This window comes from Odontesthes bonariensis, chromosome 22 (genome assembly GCF_027942865.1).
Source record: "Odontesthes bonariensis isolate fOdoBon6 chromosome 22, fOdoBon6.hap1, whole genome shotgun sequence".
NCBI classification, from domain to species: domain Eukaryota; kingdom Metazoa; phylum Chordata; class Actinopteri; order Atheriniformes; family Atherinopsidae; genus Odontesthes; species Odontesthes bonariensis.
The window spans coordinates 13127301-13150472 of record NC_134527.1 but is presented as its reverse complement, the minus strand read 5'-3'; the positions used below and the strand labels follow the sequence as shown (position 1 = coordinate 13150472).

General features: G+C 41.6%; 3 protein-coding genes across 7 annotated transcripts; all 3 read left to right on the top strand.

Annotated features, from left to right (window-relative positions):
- The first annotated feature begins 561 nt into the window (after positions 1 to 561).
- On the top strand, positions 562 to 7591 carry slc35e4 (solute carrier family 35 member E4). Of its 4 annotated transcripts, none has more exons than XM_075455802.1 (3): positions 562 to 652; positions 1719 to 2329; positions 4897 to 7591. In XM_075455802.1, exons 2-3 carry the CDS (start codon positions 1738 to 1740, stop codon positions 5427 to 5429), a joined length of 1125 nt encoding a protein of 374 aa, XP_075311917.1. In that variant the 5' UTR covers positions 562 to 652; positions 1719 to 1737; the 3' UTR covers positions 5430 to 7591. The 4 variants fall into 4 exon arrangements, with proteins under 4 accessions (XP_075311917.1, XP_075311920.1, XP_075311918.1 ...); XM_075455805.1 differs by having other exon boundaries at positions 613 to 686; XM_075455803.1 differs by lacking the exon at positions 562 to 652 and adding an exon at positions 739 to 1072.
- Positions 7592 to 9088: 1497 nt separating this feature from the next.
- smtna (smoothelin a) lies at positions 9089 to 12618 on the top strand. The gene is made up of 8 exons (XM_075455724.1): positions 9089 to 10134; positions 10628 to 10729; positions 10818 to 10893; positions 10984 to 11112; positions 11192 to 11234; positions 11484 to 11589; positions 11694 to 11845; positions 11965 to 12618. Exons 2-8 carry the CDS (start codon positions 10643 to 10645, stop codon positions 12110 to 12112), a joined length of 741 nt encoding a protein of 246 aa, XP_075311839.1. The 5' UTR covers positions 9089 to 10134; positions 10628 to 10642; the 3' UTR covers positions 12113 to 12618.
- Positions 12619 to 13619: 1001 nt separating this feature from the next.
- Positions 13620 to 22522, top strand: inpp5ja (inositol polyphosphate-5-phosphatase Ja). 2 transcript variants are annotated; one of them, XM_075455837.1, is made up of 14 exons: positions 13620 to 14233; positions 14332 to 14451; positions 14980 to 15609; positions 17155 to 17262; positions 17425 to 17533; positions 17615 to 17731; positions 18150 to 18325; positions 19526 to 19637; positions 19844 to 19953; positions 20085 to 20295; positions 20380 to 20517; positions 20704 to 20769; positions 20847 to 20951; positions 21558 to 22522. In XM_075455837.1, the coding sequence occupies exons 3-14, from the start codon at positions 14984 to 14986 to the stop codon at positions 22026 to 22028; spliced, it is 2349 nt and encodes a 782-aa protein (XP_075311952.1). In that variant the 5' UTR covers positions 13620 to 14233; positions 14332 to 14451; positions 14980 to 14983; the 3' UTR covers positions 22029 to 22522. The 2 variants fall into 2 exon arrangements, with proteins under 2 accessions (XP_075311952.1, XP_075311953.1); XM_075455838.1 differs by lacking the exon at positions 14332 to 14451.
- The last annotated feature ends 650 nt before the right edge of the window (positions 22523 to 23172 follow it).

Here is a 23172-nt window from a genome sequence, read left to right as displayed (position 1 = left end):
TCATTTTTTGTTTATCCCAATTTCTTTTCCCTAATTTAGGTTTTTATTTTTATTTCAACTGTTATTAAATTTGAGGAAGCCTTTTCTTTTTGTTAGAGGAAGCAAAATCTTCTATGTGGCCTTTGATTAAAACCAGCAAAAAACAAAAACTTGCTCCAAACAAATTGTATCCCATAAGTTGCAGAATACAGGCCAAATTCTCTAATGAAATACATTTTCTGTCTCTTGCTCGCTTCTTTTTTGCATCCAAAATGTATTGAGTTAAGGTAGTATAATTGTGTAATTTCAAGTTCGCTGCATCCATTTTTGTGTAAGTCTTTATATTTTTATATCAAAGCAATACAAAAGTATTTAAGTCTGATGCTAAATCATATGCAATTTAACTGCTATTACCCAATAACCATAATTGCATTTCATTTACAGAGTTAACTGTATATATTTCAAACTAAATCTGAACTCACCCTTCAGCACTTCTAATTCTGCACGTGCTCATGTTATTGTAATTATCGTTCATGGTACGTTGAATTGTTAAAACGGTGGCATTGCCCTTTAAAGGAAGCGGCCGTCCAAAATCCGCCCGCCTCGGCTTGGCTGACAGCGTTGTGACCGACTGTCGGAGATTTGTGGATGCTCACAGTGCTCCGTGTACAAGGTAAAAAAACAACAACACGGAGCTTAATTTGCTGGTATGATGTCACTCGTGTTTATTTGGTATCCACATGAGACGAGCGGACACTGTTACCGCGCAAAGAAAGGAGTAAAAACTGCTGCTCCATTGTTTTGTTTCAATCTACCGTTAGCTAACAAGTGCAAAAGGGTTGCTAGCTAACTAGCTTGACAGCACAAGCTTGGACAGGCATTTCTGTCTGTCAAGTGACAGCGTTGTCCGCTGTAGAGGTCAGATAACGTAACCTATTTTTACTGTGTCAGTGTATCAGACAGAAGCACTATTGGGTGGTTGTCTTACCGAGCCAGTCCGGTGTTTGACTGAAGCTGGTGTTACTTTAAAGCCGAACACGCACCATGACTGAAACCGCCTCTGCCCGAAGCTACGCAGCGAACGGTGTAACGAGTGAGTTCATGTTTGCTATTAAATAGGTCTTTGTCTGATTTAATACCTGGAAGGGACGCTCTTAAATCTTTCCAGACATCGAAAGAATCATGAATCATTTAATGCTAAGTAAATGCAAAAGTCAAAATCATGCGGGGTGCTGCGTTGTCTAAAGATTGAGCACATCATAAATAGCACAGTTGCAACTGTTGTTACAGCTGACAAGTAAAATCACAGGCATATGCTTGTTGACAATACTGCTGCTTTTGGTGCATCGTGCTGTTTCGTCATTGTCGGTTCATTGCTGCATGACAGGAAAATAGCCAATCCACCGAGTCTCCGTCGCGGAGAAAGCACGTACTGTTTTTTCCTGCCCGCCGCGAACAGCTCCTTGCTCTGATCTGTCTTCCCTGGAGCATATGTCATTTTTTCCTGAAACGCGATACGTTACACAACCAGGCCGTCATGCAAAATAGAAACACGTGCTCATAGGCGGTCCTGAAAAAAAGAGGCTTCTTTTCACTGACAAAAAATATTTGCTACGTCGAAGGGAAGAACGGCTGCGAAGCAGGTTATTTTCGCCATTTACACTCCTAAACTTTCCGGTTTGTTGATGCCCTTCATATGGAAATGCAAGGAACGGACTCAACATGTGTTTACCTTACAGAGAGGACAATGATACGAACATGATCAGCGCCGATGGCTTCTCAAAATGCGAGGCGACTCTGCAAGAGAGAGGCAGGAGGAGGCCACCCGCAGAGATGCTCCATCTGCTCTCCGCTGTCATCGTTTGGCTGGTGACCGGCACCACCGTCTCCAGCCTCAACAAATGGATTTTTGCTGTTTACAACTTCAGGTACCCTCTGCTGCTGTCAGCACTGCACATGCTGACAGCCATAGTGGTGGACTATGGGCTGATTAAACTGCGGGTGATCCGCCATAGGGGGGCTGCTGAACGGGACCTTACCCCCAATGCAAAATGTAAGGTGTTCCTATTGAGTCTGACATTTTGTGCCAGTATCGCCTTTGGGAACATAGGTCTTAACTATGTCCAGCTGTCATTTGCACAAATGATCTACACCACCACCCCACTATTCACTCTGGCCATCTCGACCCTGATCCTCGGCAAGCAGCATCACATCCTCAAATACACAGCCATGATGCCCATCTGCCTGGGCGCATCCTTCAGCATTATGGGAGAGGTCCAGTTCGATCAGACCGGCTGCTTCTTTGTGTTTGCCGCGACCATGTTGAGGGGTGTCAAGTCCATTCAGCAGAGTGAGTACCTTTTACTGTGTCGTTTTCTGTCCTGTTTGTCTCCCAAAATAGTTGACTTCAGCACCAGTTTGGTCGTGTTTTTATTGCAGCTTAAGTAAGTAACCTCTGTGAGATCATTACTCTACTTTTATAACATCCCGCTCACATCAAGGAATATTTTAGGTTTCCCCCAGATGTTGCAGCAATCTGTGGTCTTTCATGGTGATTCACTCCATGGTCCAGAGACGCACCCTCACATTAAGGTGGAATGGTACAACTGCATAGTCTGTGGTTGCTAAGGGAACATAACAGAAACAACAACTGCCAGCGACGGCCTCGTCTTAACTGTCTGTGTTGAACTTTCAATGATGGAAAAGTTCAGACGGTCATCAAGTGTAGGATGACAGACGAAGGAAGATTTTTTTTTATTTTTTTTATTTGCCCTCGGCGTCACTGCTTTTAATGGGCTGTTTGCGCAAACTGCATTCCAGAAACTGTTTGGTAACAGCTCGTGGACACTTCAGAGTGTGTTCCCTCACAGGATAACACCCTGTGTCTGCTTTAAAAGTCTGAACAATAGTGGGAAAAGTTTGCCCAGAAAACGGTCTCAGTTTTGTTCCATGAACAATAACATAACAATGTTGAATGAATATGTTCTTATAAAGGGATAGCTTATCTTCTTGAATTTATGTCATGTGGGCTAACTATTGCCCTAACTGATTATATCCAGTTTACTCATTTATCTAATGTTCTGTGCTCTTACCGAGTCATTCGTTACATAAAAAATAAAGCCGTATTGCATCACAGATGAGTGTTTGTGTGCAGCAGATTACGCACTCTTAACATCATTAGTCTCAGTAACACGGTAGTTGTCAGAGGAAAAAAAATAGTGAGTTTCTAATTTTTTATGTGTATATGTATATATATATATATATATATATATACACATATATATAGCGGTCCGTCTTTAATTTGTTACATAACACAAAGCTTGCTGCATGCTACTTGCTTTGCTCCAGGAGTTGTAGACAGTTACAGAATCAGGCAGCTTTAAATGCTTTTTTGACAAACTGCACGAGACTGCAGAAACTTTCTATTCTGCTATTATCAAATAAGGTTAAATGAGTGTGTATTAAGGACCATTTGCTTTTATATTTGCATCAGATTGTGTAAACAAGCTCCTAGAATCTCTTCTCATGTTTCAAGAAGCTATTCTCAGCCCCCTACTTGTTGTAGTAACAGTTTCCCCTAAGTGTATTTTTACTGGGACACACTTTGGAAGGGTATGTATTTTTTTGTTTTTAAATACAAAGCCTTGGCTTAACCGTAAATATTGATCAGCAGCTGTGAAGTGTTTGCAGTTGGTGAGCTAGATGCAATCTTTCAGTAGGATCACACCATCCGTGAGGCTCATCAACATGTTGATGTACCACTACAATCTGCAAACCTAGTCTTTATTTTGGACGTCAGCTGCACAATTGTAAGGTTCCCAGACTGCATCTTTGGCCTTTGTGACGCTGCTGTGTTGATAAAAATCAGTCCATAAACACACAGACATATAAACACTAAGACTGCACTACAATCAGTGACTCCCAGACCGCATTTTTCTACGGTGAGACACAGGCACGATCATAAGGTGAGAGCAATTATGGCTGTTGTTGTTGCTGGAAATCATGATCTTAATGCGTTTTGCTTCAGACGGATGCCTAAACATATTATACAGGCTTTTCAGAGAAGCATTTTACATAATGACCGACTATTTTCCTGCCATAAAGCTGCTTCAAAGATTGTTGTTACCTTTTGAATAACAGCTGATCAGTCTGTCCTTGTTATCTGGACTATAAAAACAATGGGACTAGCTGTCAGTGTTGGCTAAACATTGCACTTAAACAGATCTATTACATGTGTCAGAGTACCAGAGGTAGGAAATATAATGGTTTAATAGGATTTACATCACTTTTTATTTTTATTTTAACAGAACAAACTTATTTTATTATTAGGGTGACAACACCAAAAATTGGGTATTTGGTCTCTGTAAAATTCCACATTCTTGGTGCCAAAAAATGAAGCAGACAAAGACTCCAGAGACTCTGTTTTTGTAAAAACGTGAGGAGTGTTACTACGCCGTAGTTTCAGTTTACCAACAGTACCAACCAGGATGTGGACATTTTACCAGCGTGTTAGTATGAAGGAGAAGCGGTTACTTTGAGGTTCTTAGATAAGTTTAAGGCTTCCTCATTTTCTAATTTGAAATGCTCTGTGGCTGTGTTTGCATACCAGCTTTTGGTTCTCTTATTTCTCAATTCCTGTCCGGTGCACCGTGTCTCAATACTTGAGGTGTTATTGTTTTTTTGCACAAGTCTCAGTGGACCTGTTGCCGCACCTGCAGTCTCTGTCACCATTTAATGTAGCTGTTATTTCTAAGTAGGAAATGTGATTGTAATTAAAAAAAAAAAAAAAAAAGGGTTTTAAACATGTTTACATCTCTCTAGCACAGTCTTGTTGTTAATGTCTTTTGATGTGTTTACTTTAGGTTATTTGATGAGATGGATTTAAATGCCGTGCTTTTTGTTTCTCTGTTTTCTCAGGCATTTTACTCCAAGAGGAGAAGATCAACTCTGTGTTCTTACTCTACTTGATGTCCATTCCTAGCTTCTGCATCTTGATAGTGGCTGCTCTCGCCTTGGAGAACTGGGCTTTGCTAGAGTCACCACTTCATTATGACTGCCACCTGTGGGTCTTCATCCTGCTCAGCTGCCTGGGCTCAGTCATGTACAACTTGGCCAGCAGCTGCGTCATCACACTCACCTCGGCCGTCACTCTGCATATCCTCGGCAACCTGAACGTGGTGGGAAACTTACTGTTGTCTCAGCTGCTTTTTGGCAGTGAGCTGTCTGCCCTCAGCTGCGCCGGGGCAGTGCTCACGTTGTCTGGCATGCTTATTTATCAGAACTCAGAGTTCATCGTCGGCTACCTGGACGCGCGCAGGTCTAAAGCTAAAGGGTCAGATCCGATGGATTTTCACACCGCAAATGGAGAGAACTCGGTTAGAGCTGGGGCATCTGAAAATGCAAATCATCAGCAGAGAGAGGATGGGAAACAGGAAGACAAAATGGACTGAAATGAACGTATGACGGAGAAATTAAAGTGAAAAAGAAAAGAAAACAACTGGATGCACTGTAAGTCGTGTTCTCTACTCTTTGAGTGATCAAAGACAAAACGGGAGTGTTACCATTAATAGTCCTCACTGTGCCAATATCTTTATCCTCCGGTCACACAGAACTAGAGTCTGCAAAAAGGAAAAGGTTGCCTTTGTTGTGATGGGTAAAATCAATCCTTTATCTATAATCCACTCCTATATAGCCTATAGCGGAATATGCATGCATGAGCACACTGAACTGTTGGATACCTCACGAGGTATTTGCTCTGTCGTTCATTCTACTCCACTGTGAAAATGTTCTTAATTCCAGAGGGCTCTAGTCAATGTTTTGGGTGACTGTTGTGGACATATTGTCTGTTGCAGTGACAGGGAGGGTGGGGGGTGCTCCATCCTAAATATTAGCAGGCACAATTTATATCAAGAAGATATATTTATGGTACTGTTACCGGATAATCACCCGGCCCTGTTGTGGTAAGGGACTGGGTTTTTTGGCAGCTTTTTTTGATGATTTGTAAAGTAGGAAGCCGATGTTGTAGGGCTGAAACTTGCATAGATGGACAAAGCTAACTTTTTCTTTTTTTTTTTTTGGTTCAATGAGACGCCTCTTCTCCTCCACTGAAGCACATTTTGTTCTCCACTATGAACTTTGGTGTGACTTCCCACTAAAGGCCTAGATTTTGTTCCCATGTCAACCTGAATAGACTGTCTCTGTAGATTTAGCTCAATTATTTCTTCATCTTTTGCATCAGTACACTCCTCTCCTTGCAGCGTACCTTGATAATTAGTTTCAGGAGTTCTCTAAGGAGTGTCACTCAACTTTAGCCATTATTCCCTGTGGAAGAGACGAGGAAAAGAGACAGGGCTGTCCTCTAAAGTCTCTTCTTAAATCCTCACCTTCAAGCCGATGAGATGTTTGAAAGCTAAAAAAGAGACTTCTGCTGGACATTAGCCATGTTTACATGTAGAGCAATATTCTGACTATTGACTTTATTTCCAAAAAGAAATACTCTGATTATGATGTTTACATGTGTTGCATCTAAAATACTCAGTTCCTGTTCCTGTTAACATGTTACAGAGAATAGTCCCATTCATGACTCCTGCCCGCATGACTTACTCCTTCGTCACTGTGACGTCTGCATTCAACCAAACCATTCTTTACCTCCATATCTCTCAGAATATTTGAGCACTTTATTCTGGCCTCTCGTTTGTTGTAAAAGTGTGTCTTCTCTTTTCTCACAGCTCTGCACCGACTCTGCTGGAGCTCGGGGCTTGTGTCCTAAAGCAGCGGTGTACGTTGCCTGATGTCCTATCAAAATATTACTGTGCATGTAAACATAACCAGTGGGGTCTCTTTCAGTATTGGAAAAGCGTTTTCTTGGCATAAGTTTGATTTATCAGCTAACCACGTAGAAGAAAATATATTTTTAAGGGGCTTTAGGATCACTGGCTTTTAAATGCTGTACATTTTGGTCCTCTGGTGTCTTGAAATTGCGTACGTTTAATACTTGACAGCATTCGTTCCTGCTGTAGCTCTCCCTTTTGAGAACAGATGAGGCAGTAGGCTGCATGCTCAACGCTGCTACACGCCCTAGATCATGTTTGATATGCCCTACGTTTACTTTTGACAACTTTTGTGTTGCTATACAGGTTCTGCCAGTGATCTCACACACTAGTAGTGCTCACTTACAGTTTGAGGTTTTACATCACAAACACAAGGCTGTACAGGAAAGACTCCTCCCTTTTGTAGTGAGACTACTCACTGCATTTAAGCCGTGTTTTGCCATAGGAAAAACTATATTTTACATTTCAGGGGTGCCATTCATTGTCATCATATCTGACAAAGAAAATAATGAGAACGAATATGTCTACGTTGCTTTTTCATAATTTCCCAACTGAAAATAGTTCCAGAAACCAAGTTGTGTGTATATATGGGTTTTGTTGGTTACGCATTTAAAGATGATGTACGACACATAATCCCATCAGTTTAACTTTAAATACCTCAACTATTTAATAGCACTTGCGATGTCCTTGTGTTCAGCCATTGTTAACTTCTAGACTGAGATCAAGCAGCTTATGAAGCTATTAGGACTGTAATAACGCTGCATATCAGTGATTGATTTCATCTTTTTCTGTAGAAAAATCGGATCACTTTTCATTATTAAAAAGGAACATTTAAAACATATTTCATAACACGATCACAGTCTTGTGTCAGTTTGGCTGCTTGTTCTGATAACATCATATTGACTAAATCACAATTCTGCTGTTGCACAGGGTACAAAGATGCTGCCTTCAGAGTAGATGGTGTCTTTGTACATGTTGAATTTTGAATGTTTGGAAAAGCCCGTTGGATGTAAATAGTTATTTTAATATATTTATGTATTTTGAAGTCATGTTTGGCTGGTTTAAAGTATACTGGGTCAAGAATTAAACATTTGCCTCATGCCTTATTTGGAGATACTGTAGATGAGAAAGGAGGAATTTGAATTTTCCAGATAATGTTCTGAAAACTGCAGATGCTTCTGATTGGGGGCAGATATATGGACGATTCATTTACACATTATTTGCTATTGTTTAAAAGAAAATAATTGGACTGGAACTACAAATAAAAACAAAAAAAGAAGAAAAAGCAAAAACTGAGTCAGTTGTTCTTTGCATTCTGTGCATGTGTAGAATACATTCAGCACCTACTGTGTCAGTTTTGTTTGATGCAAACATAATGATTTGCATTTTGTAATGTGACTGTTAAACTTCAGGTGACGTATCTTTGGAGTCTGTAGACATTCTCCAAATTGTGAATAAAGCCCCATATTTTATTAGTTTAATCACCTACACGTAAAGAAGCACAGGGGGCTGCAAAGTAAGTGTTTTTGTTCCATAAAACTAAAGCTTTCCCATAGAATTGTCCACAGGCAAAAGTAACCTCTGGGATTGGGATGATTTGTACTTAAATAAAACAGAATTTTTTTTTTTTTTTTTTTAACCTTTTAAAAGAGTGCAAAGCCAACAAATCAGCTGTTGAAAGAGAGATTTGTGACAACGAAAGACTTGGAAGTCCATCCATCCATCCATCCATTTTCTGTACCCGCTGAATCCGTCGGTGGGGTCGTGGGGGGGCTGGAGCCTATCCCAGCGGTCATCGGGCGAGAGGCGGGGTACAGACAAATGAGGCTATTTGGCAAAATATTGATAACATGAATGGATATTTGGACAAAAAAAAAATACTACCATCCAAAGGAGAAAAATGGGTAACCTGCAGATCTGTGAAGCCGCCATTAACGCTCAATGGTATCAACAGGATTTCACACAACATTTGCTTCCATCCAGACTATGTCATTTTCAGTGAAAGCCCTGCTTATTTCTGAGGGACAATATCAAACCATTTCTTCTTTTACAAATCCCACTGCTGAACTGGCCTTCCTGCAGTCCAAGCCACCTACTGAAAACATGTTCATTATCATACAATGAAAGAAAGGACTCCTCCAGCGTCTGAGAGCTAAAAGTATAGCAAGCAAAACTGGGACAACATTTCATTATTATTTTTAGATCATTTGATTTACAGTAAAATCACCAAATTTTCAAATCAAAGCGCAGGTGAATGTTTGGCATGTTTGCTCCTTAAATCCCCTAAATGGATGGAGTAGTTCTCTTGTTGCTATTCAATTTCCCGTCACATGACACATCTGTTTAGTGACTTATTGCTCCAGTTCAAGATGCAAGTGTCTGGAAAGAAGAAGAGTCCTAACTTGGTCAAAAGGATCAGTATAAATGACATAATTAACCATGGCTGAATCCCACTCACTGCTTTAGTTTTAGGGCTCTGGTGTTGCATGTGTTGGCCCACTGCTGCAAACTAACGGGGCACCTAAACAGAAAGTTAACGTGACCGGGAAGACTTGGACTTTTTCTACTGTCATGTCAAGCTGTCTGAGAACAAGCACATGTTGTCATACGCTGGAAACTATTTTGAAGCAGTTGTAAATGTTATCCACCAGATAGAGCTGTTTGACTTCGTTCAGACTTTTCAGATCTGTCTCTTATTGTGCCTCATTTTAAATGCATAATAATCTCAGCTGAAGTTGGAAGTGTTTTACTAAATCTGTTTTCCTCCAGATGTGCGTGTTTGTAAATGTCTCAGGAACCGTGCACCGACCTTCCTTATAGAGATTCCTCTGCTTCTGTAAACAGAGTTCCAGCTCAGCCTTTTTGCCTGAATAAGGCAGTGTTCCTAACTTTTTGCCACTGTTAACCCTTTATTTCCCACCCTTTTGATATGCCTGCTACGCTGTAAGTTAGACGTGACAAAGTCATGTTTGTGCCGACAACAAAGAAAGTTAACGGAGGGAATCGACATCATTGGACATCATCCAGGATTCAGAGACAAGAGGATCAGAGACTTAGCTGAAGGTGACAGAGATGGATGGACCAAGACCTGGCGTGCCTCTCCAGTTCTCCTCCTTCATCCTAATTTGGGTGGTTCATGTAAGCAAACCCCACTCTCTCTCCAAACATGCATCCTTATGAAGTAAGGATGTGGTGTGAGGCGTCAGGGCTGAGCTCTTATAGCTCCCCTCACACAAAAGTTTAAAGGAGGACCGAGGAGAGGAGACAGAACAGCTGAATCCAAAAGAACTGCCTGAAGACACACCAGTTTGCATCCTGATAACAGGTGAGTCCCAATACAGCCAAAAAAATCCCCAGTCCCAGTTCCACATTTTTTTTTTTTTATAAATCGTCACTCAGTTCTTTCTATCTAGTGACATCAGGCACAAGATATTTTTTCAGAGTCTCAGCACATACTTTCAGTCTGTTATCAGATTCTTTTAGTAATGGTCTCCTTCCATTAGATTGCTATATTTGTACTTGTATATTCCTTCTTTTGTGCTGCAGTCAGCCAGTTGCTGAGATACACTGAGGGGCACTTCAGCGAGACAAATATTTCTTTGTACGGCTACTCACTTTGCATCTGTTAAGACTCATGGACGATCATTTTCAGTCACTCGACAGAGTACAAGTAGACCGAATTTACCACAAACAAACTTCTTTATGAATGATGAATTTTAGGTAAAGTTTCGTCTTTTGAATCTCAGTCTTGGCCTGTGAAGTATTCTCCAGAAATGTTTTCAACATGTGTCGTGATAGCTGCGATTTAACTCAACCAGATCAACTCATCAGACATGGAGTCAAAAACTGATTGTGGACCAGCGTCGCTGACCAGCGAAGAACTGGCTGCTATTGAGGATGAAGATGTTCTCAACAAGATGGTGAGCCAGCTTTGACGTGACCTCGAAGTGTGCTCATCATCACATTGTCTTTTCTCATCTCTCAGTTTTCTTACCTGTTTGACATTAGCTGGACAGCGCATCAGATTTTGAAGAGAGGCGGATGATTCGTGCTGCCCTAAGAGACCTCCTCAAGAAAAAGAGAGGTAAAATCATAGCCGGCTGACATAGTGACAGTGAGGATTTTCACATTTCTCAGCTGACTTTGTCACTCAATCCCACTTGTGTGTTGTCAGATAAACGGGAGCAGGAGCGAGGGTCGAGGCAGCACGACCTCAGACAGCAGGGTCTCACCAAAGCAGGAACAACAGGTGGAGCAGTTAGTGTAGGAAGAGCAATCACCAACTCGCAGCCATCAGCTAAGAGTAAGTCTGATGCACTCCCATACATCTCTATTTTCTGTGTGTTTTACTACCTTAAGTTGAACTGTTTCTATGTTCTCAGTGTCCCCATCGTCTTCCACTCCACTCAACAGGACAGCAGGCAGGTGAGTCACATTTCGTACAATTTCCCGTTTGGCTTCATCCTATAAAATGCAGAGTTTAAAAAAACAACTAGAAACCCAAAAAATAACCCCAAGCCTCTTTTTGCAAAATAACCACGTCATAACAGAGGTATTGTTGTTTTGTTTATTGTTTTTCTTTTCCCAAAATGTAAAATAATGTTGAAAAAAAGTCTTAGATGAGATGGCCCATTCTTTCAATCCAATCTGCGTGTTTTTCTCTGCTCTGCTCAGCAAGGCCAGTCCTGCTGCAGACTGCCCTGCTGCTGCAGCACCCAATGCAAAAAATGTCAAACAGATGCTTCTGGACTGGTGCAGGGCCAAAACAGAGCCATATGAGGTAAACATCCTCAACTCGCTTCCACTGTGGATTATTGCCCATTTGAGCTTTACATAGCTTTGTCCCTTATGCCTCATTACTATTCTTCTCTGTGAATGAAATAGGGGGTAGACATCAAGAACTTCTCCTCCAGTTGGAAGGATGGCATAGCCTTCTGCGCGTTGGTTCACCGATTCTTCCCCGATGCATTCGAGTATTCCATCCTCAACCCCAACAAGCCCAGGGACAACTTCCAGTTGGCTTTCAGCACTGCAGAGTGAGCTATCATTCCTTATATGAAGAGGAGAAGAACAAATTCACTTCACTCTTCTGAATGCCAGTTTTTCTTTGTCACTGTTTGTCTCAAGTAATTTTTGATCAACATCCTGTCTGCAGGAAGCTGGCAGGCTGCCCCCCTCTGCTGGATGCTGACGACTTAGTCCGAATGGAGGAGCCCGACTGGAAGTGCGTGTACACGTACATCCAGGAGTTCTACCGCAGCCTGGTGGAGAAAGGCCTGGTCAAAACCAAAAAGCAGCCATAGACTGAATCGCTATGATTTCATTCTTAATAACTGATATATGCCACAATTTGAAGTCAATAAGATGTAATGCAATATTTCAACTAAATATTTACAGCTATTCCTTGATGAATGAATGTAAATGCACAGTGTTTGCACTGGTCTGTGTGTTAGTGGGGACTTTTGTGTGTCTGTGTGTTTTCACTGGACAGCTGGTGCTTAGGAGCAGTACATTCCACTGTGATTACACATCTGCATTAATCCCTCAGTGAGTCTGAGCATGTCCTTTATGGTGATGCTCTTCATGGCCTGAGAATGTGAGTATTTAATGGTCCATTCAATAAATGACCATTTTATTATACATGCTGTTGTTCTTTAACCATAACTTGTCACTGAAAATTGATTCTCTGTTTAGCAACTCGTTGTCATTCACTTGAAACTCTGGAGGGACTTAGTTGTGAATGGTTTGGTTTCGTGTTTGCAAATGTAGGACAGTTAAATGGCTTAAAGTTCAGTGTACTTGCCACAGCTTGGATGCACTGCAATTATTTTTATGTAAATATATAAATATATATATATATATATATATATATATATATTTTTTTATTTTTTTTTTTTTTTTTAAATGACCCTAAAGACATCTAAAGTTTTTCTGGCTTTAGCTTAAAGCTTGACATTCGTCACAGAAAATCTGTAACAAATTTACTGACTTATAGAGAGGAAAGTGCTAATTATAACATCCAGTGTCCTCTGTCTGATTTGATATTTCTTTTTTATGCCATTCCATTGTATTCCATATATTGCTCTTTTCCTCCACTACTAAGCGTGTACACAACTGACAATATAAAAAGTTTGGAACTAGTTGGCCTCTCAACCTAAAACTTTGTTGAGCTGGGGGTCAAATTCCAGATGTCTAATTGTGAACAGCGCCACCAAACCAAACCAAATTATCCAATATCTCACAAGAAATCAAAGTTTAGATGACGAATAAAAACAAATTTATTTTTTTGTCCCTTGTTAAAACTGTTAATTACTGCAAGTAGTTCAAACTATCTCCACCTTCAACATCAATAACGTGCTGCTTACATACCGATCCATCAGTAGGCCCATAAAAAATGTAATATTAGATCATGTATCAGTGAGAGTCGCCGAACCAGTATTTCAACTTAAATGATTTCCCTGGTAATACACGTGCGATTTCACATATCAAGTCCTTCTTTTCAAGCACGACTTCTACGTTCACATTATTAGTACTTTTACTGGAGTAAAGGATGTAAATACTTCTCTTAGACTGGTGATGGAGCTCTTCACTAACTATGTCCGTTTTATTAATTTATCTTTATCTTTATCTAAGAAAACACCATCAGCAAAACAATTTGTGTACCTTACTAGTTATACCCACGATTTATCTTTAATAAAATAAACTAAAAAAAAGAATGTGTGTCTATTTTGGAAATGGCTTGACTCCAGTGTCATTGGATAGCCGTCCACATGCAGTCAAATAGCTATTTTTGAGTTTTTGTTGCTACGCTGTGCTCCAGGCAACAACAGTAACGCGCCCGTATCTTATGCGTCACTCATTAGACAGATGCACTGTTATTTTTGGCTGTACTTAGGCAGCTGAATTTTAATGTCTCTCTACTGCTCTGCCCGCCCCAAACTGTTCATGTTTTACCCGAAGAGGGAGGGATATGGAAAGGTGTTGGGTCGGTGCGCAGGAGGTGCATGCGGGATGCTGGCCGGATAGTGCACAGCTGCTCCGACCAACTGCTCGGCGCGCAGGCAGCGGCAGTGAGTAAGATGAGGTATCATCAGCAGTTCAACTGTGGCAGCACAAACATCAACGTGCAGGAGTCCGGGCGCATGATGCGTGACCGCTTTCTGTCCTGACAGCACGGTCGGCTGCGCGGTCAGCACCGTGACGAGACGCCCGCTGTCCACCTTACCGACGAGTCGCATCCGTCCCGCCGCAGACTGTCTCTGGTCCAGTAATCGATTTGGCCTGTTAATGACAGTCTATTCGCTTTGATTGACGTGTGCGAGGGGAAATGAGGAGGCTGATGACATTCTCCGCTGTGAATGTGTGAGAACACCCTTGTGGTTCACCTTGGACTAAAAAAATTTTTTTTTAAAAACGCACCAAAGGTAAGACACGTTTGCACGTGATCTGTGTGGCACATCAGCCAAATGTTGCTATTTATCGTATCTATTTTATTTTCCTCTGAGTGCTTTTACCTTTGTAGATGCAGCTGTCTCAGAAGGCCCACCTGAACTGTGTTTTAAGGTGTGAAAGTTTCACTTTCAAAGTGGATTCAGAACCAGCCTTTCTTACTCACAGCTCTGTTCGGCAGGTTACTTCTGTGGTCAGTTGTATTTCTCATTTGCATATTTAAATTATTAAAAGAGAGGTGTATTATTTCTGTGTTGGGCACTGGAGCAAAATGGAGGGAGGCTCCTGTTCTTCTTTCATGTGAGGCATCCTCTACCTTGTGACCTACAGTATCTGTTGACATTGTCTGATGTTCTCCATTATCAGCAGCCCATCAACATGCATACCGTCCTAACTGTACAGAATTTTACTTTTCAATTTTTTCTTTCACATGTTTGTTATGTAAAAAAGTTAGGGTTAAATTACACGGCAACTTAGATGTATTCAGGATGCAAGCCTGACCATGATAGCAGTGACGCCAGGGGAGCATGATGTAGACAGGTACTTCATATAATGGGATGGATTCTCGTATCTTCTTCCCACTGCAGGCACATTTTTTCTCTTTTAGATGCACACTGAGGACTTAGTGATTGATGTTATGTTTCATGCCTTCTGCAAGCTGCATTATCTTGTTTACTTCTGAGAAGAATGTTATGTCATAGTTCTACACATATTATTGCAGGCTGATGGATCTCCCACCACAGAGAGAAATTAGCCCACATCCTTGTGGTCCTAACATGGAGCCTGGATCCCGTGCATTAGTCGGAGCCAGTCCACCTTTGCCCCCTCGGCTCGCGGTCCAAGAGCTACCTCTCACCAGCCCGTCAGACGCCTTCAGGAAACAGTCAGGATTGAGCCCCGTGCAAGCATCTTCAAAAGTGACCGACCAAATGCAGTTAGGTCAGGCAAGGTCTTCATCCACCCCAGCAACACTGGCAAGCATAAGCCGGCCCAGACCAACTGCCCTTGGAACTAAAGCTGTCACAAAGCCGACCAGAATCTCAGTGGAGTCGTCCAAGGAAATAGATTTGGCCTCTGTTTGTATTCCAGGACCCCAGAGTGCAAACGTCCTGCCACATGCTCCGTCAGAGTCCGCGTTCCCCCTCCACAGTCCCCAGAGTCCCCACAGTCCTCAGTCCTATCTGAACCTTAGTCCCAGTCTCCCTCTGCCCAAGCCCAACCCTAACCTGCCCTCAAGCCTCAGCCTGAAACCCAGCCTAAGTCCTGAGCCACAGAGGACCCCCTCACCTGGGAGCTCGACACAAAGTCAGGCTAAGTCTGAGAGGCCAGGAGAGGAGAACAAAGACTTCAGGTGAGACAAAGATGAATCTTTGCCTAAAACATTTTTATATCACTTGAATTTAATCTTTATGAACGTTGCTGCAGAGGCAGTCCTGCAGTCGGTGTCTAGGAAAGGTGATGTATGCGCCTGACCGTGTCACATGAATCACAGTAGCAAATTTTGAGCTTTATGAACCTGACAGAGTGGCATGCTCACATTTTTTTTGGCAGATTTCCCAGAGGCACTTTTTTTGTGTTCCACACTCATAAACAAAGCCAGCTTGTAAAATTTCTGTTTAGAGCTTTGAAAGTGTGTTTATATGAACAATAAAACATGTCAGATGGTTCTCAGAGCGAGCAGCTTCTGCCAGTCCCGCTCCTCACAAAGATACTTTACTTCGATCACAAAAAAGAACATCTGTTGCCATTTTGATTTTTACATTTGTTGACATGGTAATAATGTAGTTAGCTGGTAACAGAACTGTGAGCTAAAATTATTAATAAAACATCAAGAGACCAATTAAATTTTGAAGCTGAAATGTTAATTATGTTGCCTCATGCCTTAAAAGATCTCATTGTCCTTTACCAACAGGCAGAGTATTCAAAACATACTTGTTAGTGTGTTTCTAACACAAAATAAACCTCTCAAAACAGTTTATTGGAAGAGTGGATTTACGACAGATCTCGAGCTTAGTTTTAATGACTACATAATATTTTTATATCAAGAGGCTGTTGAAATGAATGGAAACAAATGGCTGCTGAGGGGATATACTGTAGAATAAGGCTTTGAAAATTTATCAAGAGTGGGTTCCTTGTTATTGTACTGAAACATTCATAAACAGCTGAATGGTTGTTCAGACTACACATTTGACCCCATGTTTGGGTAAAGCTGCGATTTTTGAGAGTTCACATTTGACAAAACCCACATGCAAGATGTCTTGAGGTTAAGACCTGAACAAATTAGTTTATTATCTTATTAGTACTTGAAAAGAAATTTAAAGAAATTCATGTAGTAACAAATTTAATCTTGACCTTTTTAAAATGTGTAAAGGTTTTGCATATTTTTTTAAAAAAAGTACTCAAAAAGCTGCTTATATATCAGGGAGCGTTGCCTTTCTTAACCCTATATAAAAGTAACGTCAGCTTTTTTTAAGCTTTAGACTGCTGATGGACACCATTTCTTGGCATTTAATTGACAAACTACTAATGGATCGATTAAGAAATATCAATAGAATTATTTGTAATAGAACTAAGGGTTAAGTGCGAACATAATCAGCTGTTTCTCTAGCAACAGTTCAACTTCAAGTGATAGAAAACTCCATCCATTTCTATTTTAGTCTGCACGAAGACTCCCATGTGCACTCATACACACAAACACACGCACACACACACATACTACTTAGTAATCAGCGAGATACACTTAGGTGCTTAATTGTGCTTATCTTTTTTCCATGTACATAAACCCTAATGGGAGCATTTTCTCTGAGGATTACTCTGTGGATTATGTCCTCATTCAACCTGTTCTATGGAACATAAATTTAATGCAGCATCCACTCTGTTCTTATCCTTTTGTAAGGGTGTACATCGTCACATGGAACGTGGGATCAGCTGTCCCACCAGATGACATCACATTTCTGTTTGGACCAAATGTTTCAGATGGGAACATTGACATGTTCATCATCGGGTAAGCAAGTATTTCTGCCCGGCTCAGCAGTGCCAGAGAGACAGCCGTGAGTGCCCACTCAGTCATCTGTGATCCCCCTACACCCCCTCCATCGCTGTCCTTTTTATTAAAGTTCTTTTTTCATTTGTTAGTTACATCTTTCCGCATCTTGTCACTATCCAGATTCCAGGAGGTAAATTCCATGATAAACAAGAGACTGAAGGATGTTCTTTTTTCTGACCAGTGGAGCGAGCTTTGCATGGACACACTCAGTCCTTTTGGATATGTTTTGGTCGGTAGATCTCTTTCCTATCAACTTTTGCCATTATAGATTGTCCATTACCTGATATCTCCACCTGTCTCATCTATTTAGGTGGCATCACAGCGAATGCAGGGTGTGCTGCTGCTGGTTTTTTCTAAATATTGCCATCTTCCATTCCTCAGAGGTGTGCAGACACAGAGTACACGCACAGGACTTGGGGGATATTGGGTACGTGCTACGCATTGAAGAGTGCTGCTCTCAAGCCAGCTGAGAATTATGATGTTTCAAATTTGTGAAGGGTTAGTGTCCGTGGGGTTTAGAGGGATGGGGTGCAGCATGTGTGCTCCTCCTGCCAGCAGGTGCATACACGCGTGGGTGCATATGTCAGTCTGTGACCTTCCCGTGCATGTTGATGTCAGCATCACCCCCCTGGCTGCTGCTGGTGCAGTCTCCTTCTCTTTGAGGTCAGTGCAGCAGCGGGCTGTCTGGCTTTCTGGTTTCGCGACTCTATCAGTAAACACCTTGTTCCTGAATGTAGGTCTGGTTAATGTGTGCTAGTAGTCTTTCATTTAATTGTCAGGACTCTCTGGATTCTTTTGTAACATTGTTCATCGGTATATTTTTTGCCCTTTCCTGCCACTCTTAGGGGAATAAAGGTGGTGTTAGTGCGAGGATGACAGTGTTTGGCCACTCGGTGTGCTTTCTCAACTGTCACCTGCCAGCTCACATGAGAAACCTGGAGCAGCGGATGGAGGACTTTGAAAGCATCCTTCAGCAACAGCAGTTCGAAGGGGGGACGGCTACTGGTGTACTGGACCATGAGTGGGTGATTTTATTCCTCAGAGACAAGAAAACTAAATGAGGTTTGCACATCCATTAAGATGTGCACACCTTAATTCAGTCAGTCATAATGATTAATCTACAGTCAAAAAAACTCTGTCAATTACAAGGTTTTATAGATCAGAATAAAGAAATCGGAACATGATTATCATAAACAGAACAAAAGAATCAGGACCTCATCAAAATCATCTGGTCCTCCAAGGTCTGAAAATCCATTAATACCACCTCAGATGAATGACAACACTCGACATGTTATACTATGTCATTGCTTATTTAACAAACACTAACCCAAAATGCAGAAGCAGGGTGTGAAAAACTAATTGCACTCTTTGATTCAACAACATGTGAAACTTGTGTTTTACCCACGCACTCTTCTTTACAATGTTAAAGTTTGTTTGGGTCTTTGTTTAATCACAGCACTTTACAGCCAGGTTAAAGTCTTGCCTTGGATTGGGCCATTGCAACGCCATGATTCTGTTGTAGATTTGCCGTTGAGCTTGGGATCACTGTCCTGTTTCGTGACCAAACTTCATCCAATCCGGCAACCTTTTCAAACAAGCCATAACTGTTCTGTCACAGATTTTAACACTTAACTTGCAAATAGAGGCCAATAGAGTCAGAGATTTGGTGCTTTATTAATGTTTTTTCATTTTTTTCTGAGAATTGCACAATCTCTTCATCGGGTGGCCATTTGATGTCTTCCCTTTTTTCATTGCTTAACACACACCTTAATGCCTTGATCTTCTGAGGTGGTATTCACCTCATCAAGGTGTACTTTCTTTTTACCAAGACTATATGCCACACTGTACAGTTCATACATAAATTCTCAGCGTAAATCAGAGCCTGCCATCAATCATTTTTGAGTTTAAATAGATTAAATGAAAGTTTTGTCCATGAAGCTTTCATGTTTTTGTTTGAAATATATCTAAGTTATGAATTGCTACAGCTGCTTAAAATAATCAAATCTCAGGGGGCCATAGTATGTCGTAAAGCTAAAAAGTATTATTGTTTTTCTTTAATGCCTCCTGAGCTTCAAGTAGCATAAACACTGTGTTAATTTGAGTTATAATAGTAAAGTTTGACGATTATAGATGGAAATAACACAATATCCTACAGTGTCAAGGTAATTCTAATTGTTTCTGCCTCTCAAGTAAATGACAGGATTATCTCTTGTGTCCACAGTGTTGTGTTTTGGTTTGGGGATTTAAATTTCCGAATTGAAGACTATGACATTCACGTGGTGAAATGCGCCGTTGACAGCAATAAGCTGCCTCTTCTGTGGGAGCGGGATCAGGTGAGGCACCTTCAGCATTATTAAACTAAAACATATGGATTTTTCTGGAAGGCTTTCACACCACCTGTTTGTCTGTTGATCAGTAACTTGAGCCACCAGAGGGAGCTGTAGAACAAAGTAAACATACCTCACCTTCAGTTTGGCTGAATGAAACTCATCCACAGATGTGGCATGATCTGTTTTCCCCTTGTTCGTTCACTGAACAGCTCAACATGGCTAAAAACACTGAGTCCATTCTAGAAGGCTTCATGGAGGGACAACTGAACTTCCCACCGACATATAAGTTTGATGTGGGCACTCACACGTACGACACCAGGTTTGTTAAGTCACCTCCATCACAAACTCAATCTTTGAAGATTTCTTTTTAAAAAGCAGAAAAGCTCACACTCCTTCAGTGGTTACTTACTGCCATCACTGTAATTCTGCTATTTATGTACTTCCTGTAAGTGCAAAGAAGAGGAAACCTGCGTGGACAGACCGCATACTCTGGCGCCTTCGTCGCACTGGTTCCCCAGTACCTTCCTACAACGCAGCATTGCAACGGGGTCTAACCTCATGGTTGGGTGGGGCAACTAAAGTGACACAACATATGTACAGAAGTCACATGGGCTTCACTATCAGTGACCACAAGCCTGTTTCTGCACTGTTTTCACTGCATGTGAGACAAGATTACTTTATTACTTATAAATTATTTGGCCTTGTTATGTTTTCATTAACTGTGACTTGCGGTCTTGTCCTCTAGTTCCCATTCAGGGTGGAAATGCCTCTGGTGGAGCTTCAAGTAAGCAAGGAGTGGTGCAAAGTCTCTGATGCGACAGTTCGATTCACCGTTGCATCGACATATCAGCGCAGCTCATGGGACTGGGTAGCTATATACAAGGTGGTTGTTAAAGTAACTCTTTATCAAATCAAATTTATTTGTATAGCACATTTCATTTACAAACAATTCAAAATGCTTTACATAAAATAAAAGCATTTTATGACCAAAATGACCAAAAATTTAAATGAATGCTGGCAGGTTTGTCTCCCCAGCGTCGTCACTCGGTTGTTATTTCTTTCTGAGCAGGTGGGATTCAGACATCACAAAGATTACCAGGCATATGTGTGGGCCAAAGGAGAGCATGCAACACAGGTGTGTCCGGTACTCAAATTCACAGAAACATTTTGAGCCGCAGCTGAGTTCACCGTTTATTTGGTTGTTCTCCGCAGGTGACATTCTCAGAGGAGGATTTGCCAAGAGATGATTGCGAGTACATCCTGGGTTACTACAGTAATAATTTGAATAGTATCGTCGGACTGTTGTCACCAATTCAGGTAACTGCGTTCAGAGAAGAAAATGTAGCAGTTTTCAAAAATGTAGTTTGTTTATAGTATCCCCTTCTTTGGACCCCTTCCTTTGATGCAGAGCATTTTGTTTTATAAAGCAATGAAATAAAATAACTGGAATATGATCTGAGCTCTGTGCAGCTGATTTTTCACAGGTGATTTACCATTTTTATTCATTTCTCATGGCGAATTATCTGATTTTAGCTCCTAAAATGTGAATGTTATCTGGAGTTGTTTTGTCTTCTCTCGTGAGTGAGTGAAGCCATTTTGTGGGCTTTTTAGTGAGATGGCAATAATTATTTTATGATAAATATATTGAATTGTTCCATTTACTGGTTGAAATGCAGCTTTATATCCAATAAAACTCTACCTTATAATCTAAAGTCTTTGTTCTATTTTCAGATGAATATATCAGTTACATATTTTGTGAGTCACGTAATTCTATTTTTATTTACAATTGACACAGTGCTCCACATCCTTTGGAAATGTGGTTGTCATACAACATTTCATCACTTTTTACTGGACATATTCTTGTTGTACTGGAGCATTTCTGAGAAACTTTCAGCTGTAATGTTCCCTTCAATCCTCCAACAGATCAAGTTGCCGGCTCACAGCCCTACTGTGTGCCGCACAGACAGCTCTGATGTCAGCTCAGAAGATGACAGCACTCTGGTCCTGCTGGCTCCATACTCCCGCAGTCCGAGCCCTAAAACTGGCAAATACCACCATCGTCACCGTCGTAGTCGCAGCCCTGCTGTTCCAGCTCTTTCCTCTAACTCCCTCCCTTCAATGCAGGGCCTCAGCCTCGGTCCTCGCTCCAAAGATTGCCACGCACGAAGCCGCTCACCCTGCTCTGTTTCTAAGAAGGAGCGGCTTGTTTCCCCAGACACTGTGCCGTCTCCCATCAGTCCTCGCAGCCCGGTGTCACCAGGTGGTGGAGTTACAGCACCGGAAGCCCTAATTGTAGCCATCCTAGGTGAACACAGTCCAGCTCAGGTTAGCCCCACAGGGGTCAAATACATAGGGAAGCCGGAGGAAATAGACACAGCAAAGAACAAAAAGTGATAAAATGAGGTTCTGCACAAGGAAAACGATGGCAATATCCATGCATTCAGGGTCTGCTCTGACCCACACTGTCACTGTGCTCAAAGACGCAGCACATGTAATGACTCTAATGTAGTTTGCAAACATTCCACAATGTAGCCCTACAGTTCTGTTTGTGAATCGATCATCTCATGCACAACTGTACTGTATGTGTATCTCAGAGTCAAAAATGTGACCAGACTCTCGCAGTGCTTTCATAGACTCGGAAGCTATATTTTAAGTAAACAAACATGCTGAATGTGAAACCAAAGTCTGAGTAAACTGGTGATGAAATACGACCGTTTATTATTGACAGCAATATGGATCCATGTAAACAGTCTCGTATCAAAATAAGGACTCTGGAAGAAAAGCAATGATTGGTATCGTAGTTCACAGCTGAGAGAGGACATGTTTGTGTGAGCGTGTTTGTGTTAGTCAGTGTGTTAAGAAATAAACAAATAAATGTGTGAAATCAGCATTTTGGACATGATGATTTTATTTTTTCAATCAATCTGATGCATCCAAGAGCATCGACCAAGCATTGACTCAACTCTGTCTTAAATTTACACGTGACTGTGCGAACTTGAACAGTAATCCTAAACCAATGCTCTTATTCTTCTTAGCAGCTTTGTGAATACAGCCCCTGTTCTATACAGCTCAGTGAGTGGATGCTGATATTGCTGTTTATCTTCTAGATCCCATACCCCTCTCCCTTCTGGCTCCTGTACACAGCACACACGTTGGGGGCGTGTGTGTTCTGTGGAGTGCAGTGGATGGGATCACGTAGGTGGCCCCCTTTGCTGCACTCTGCAATTTTAATTGCTCACTATAAGAAAATATTGAAAGAGCCAGAGGGGCGAGGGGGGTTTCCTCTGCAGTCTTCTGGGTGGATGCGTGGTTGTCCCTGCGGTGGGCTTCCCGGGTACTGTGCTCCGTGGGGGCTGCTGGTGGCCTGGGTCTTGGGGCCCTCTGCTTCCGATTGCTGGGGGGGGGGCAGTGGATTGTGGCCCTATACACTTATACACTCATAACTAAGCACGGTTATTATGTGGGACCTGTGCCATGTGTATCACATGTTCATGCACACACACACATTCATTAGCTCAGTAGCATGCTCGCTAAGCAG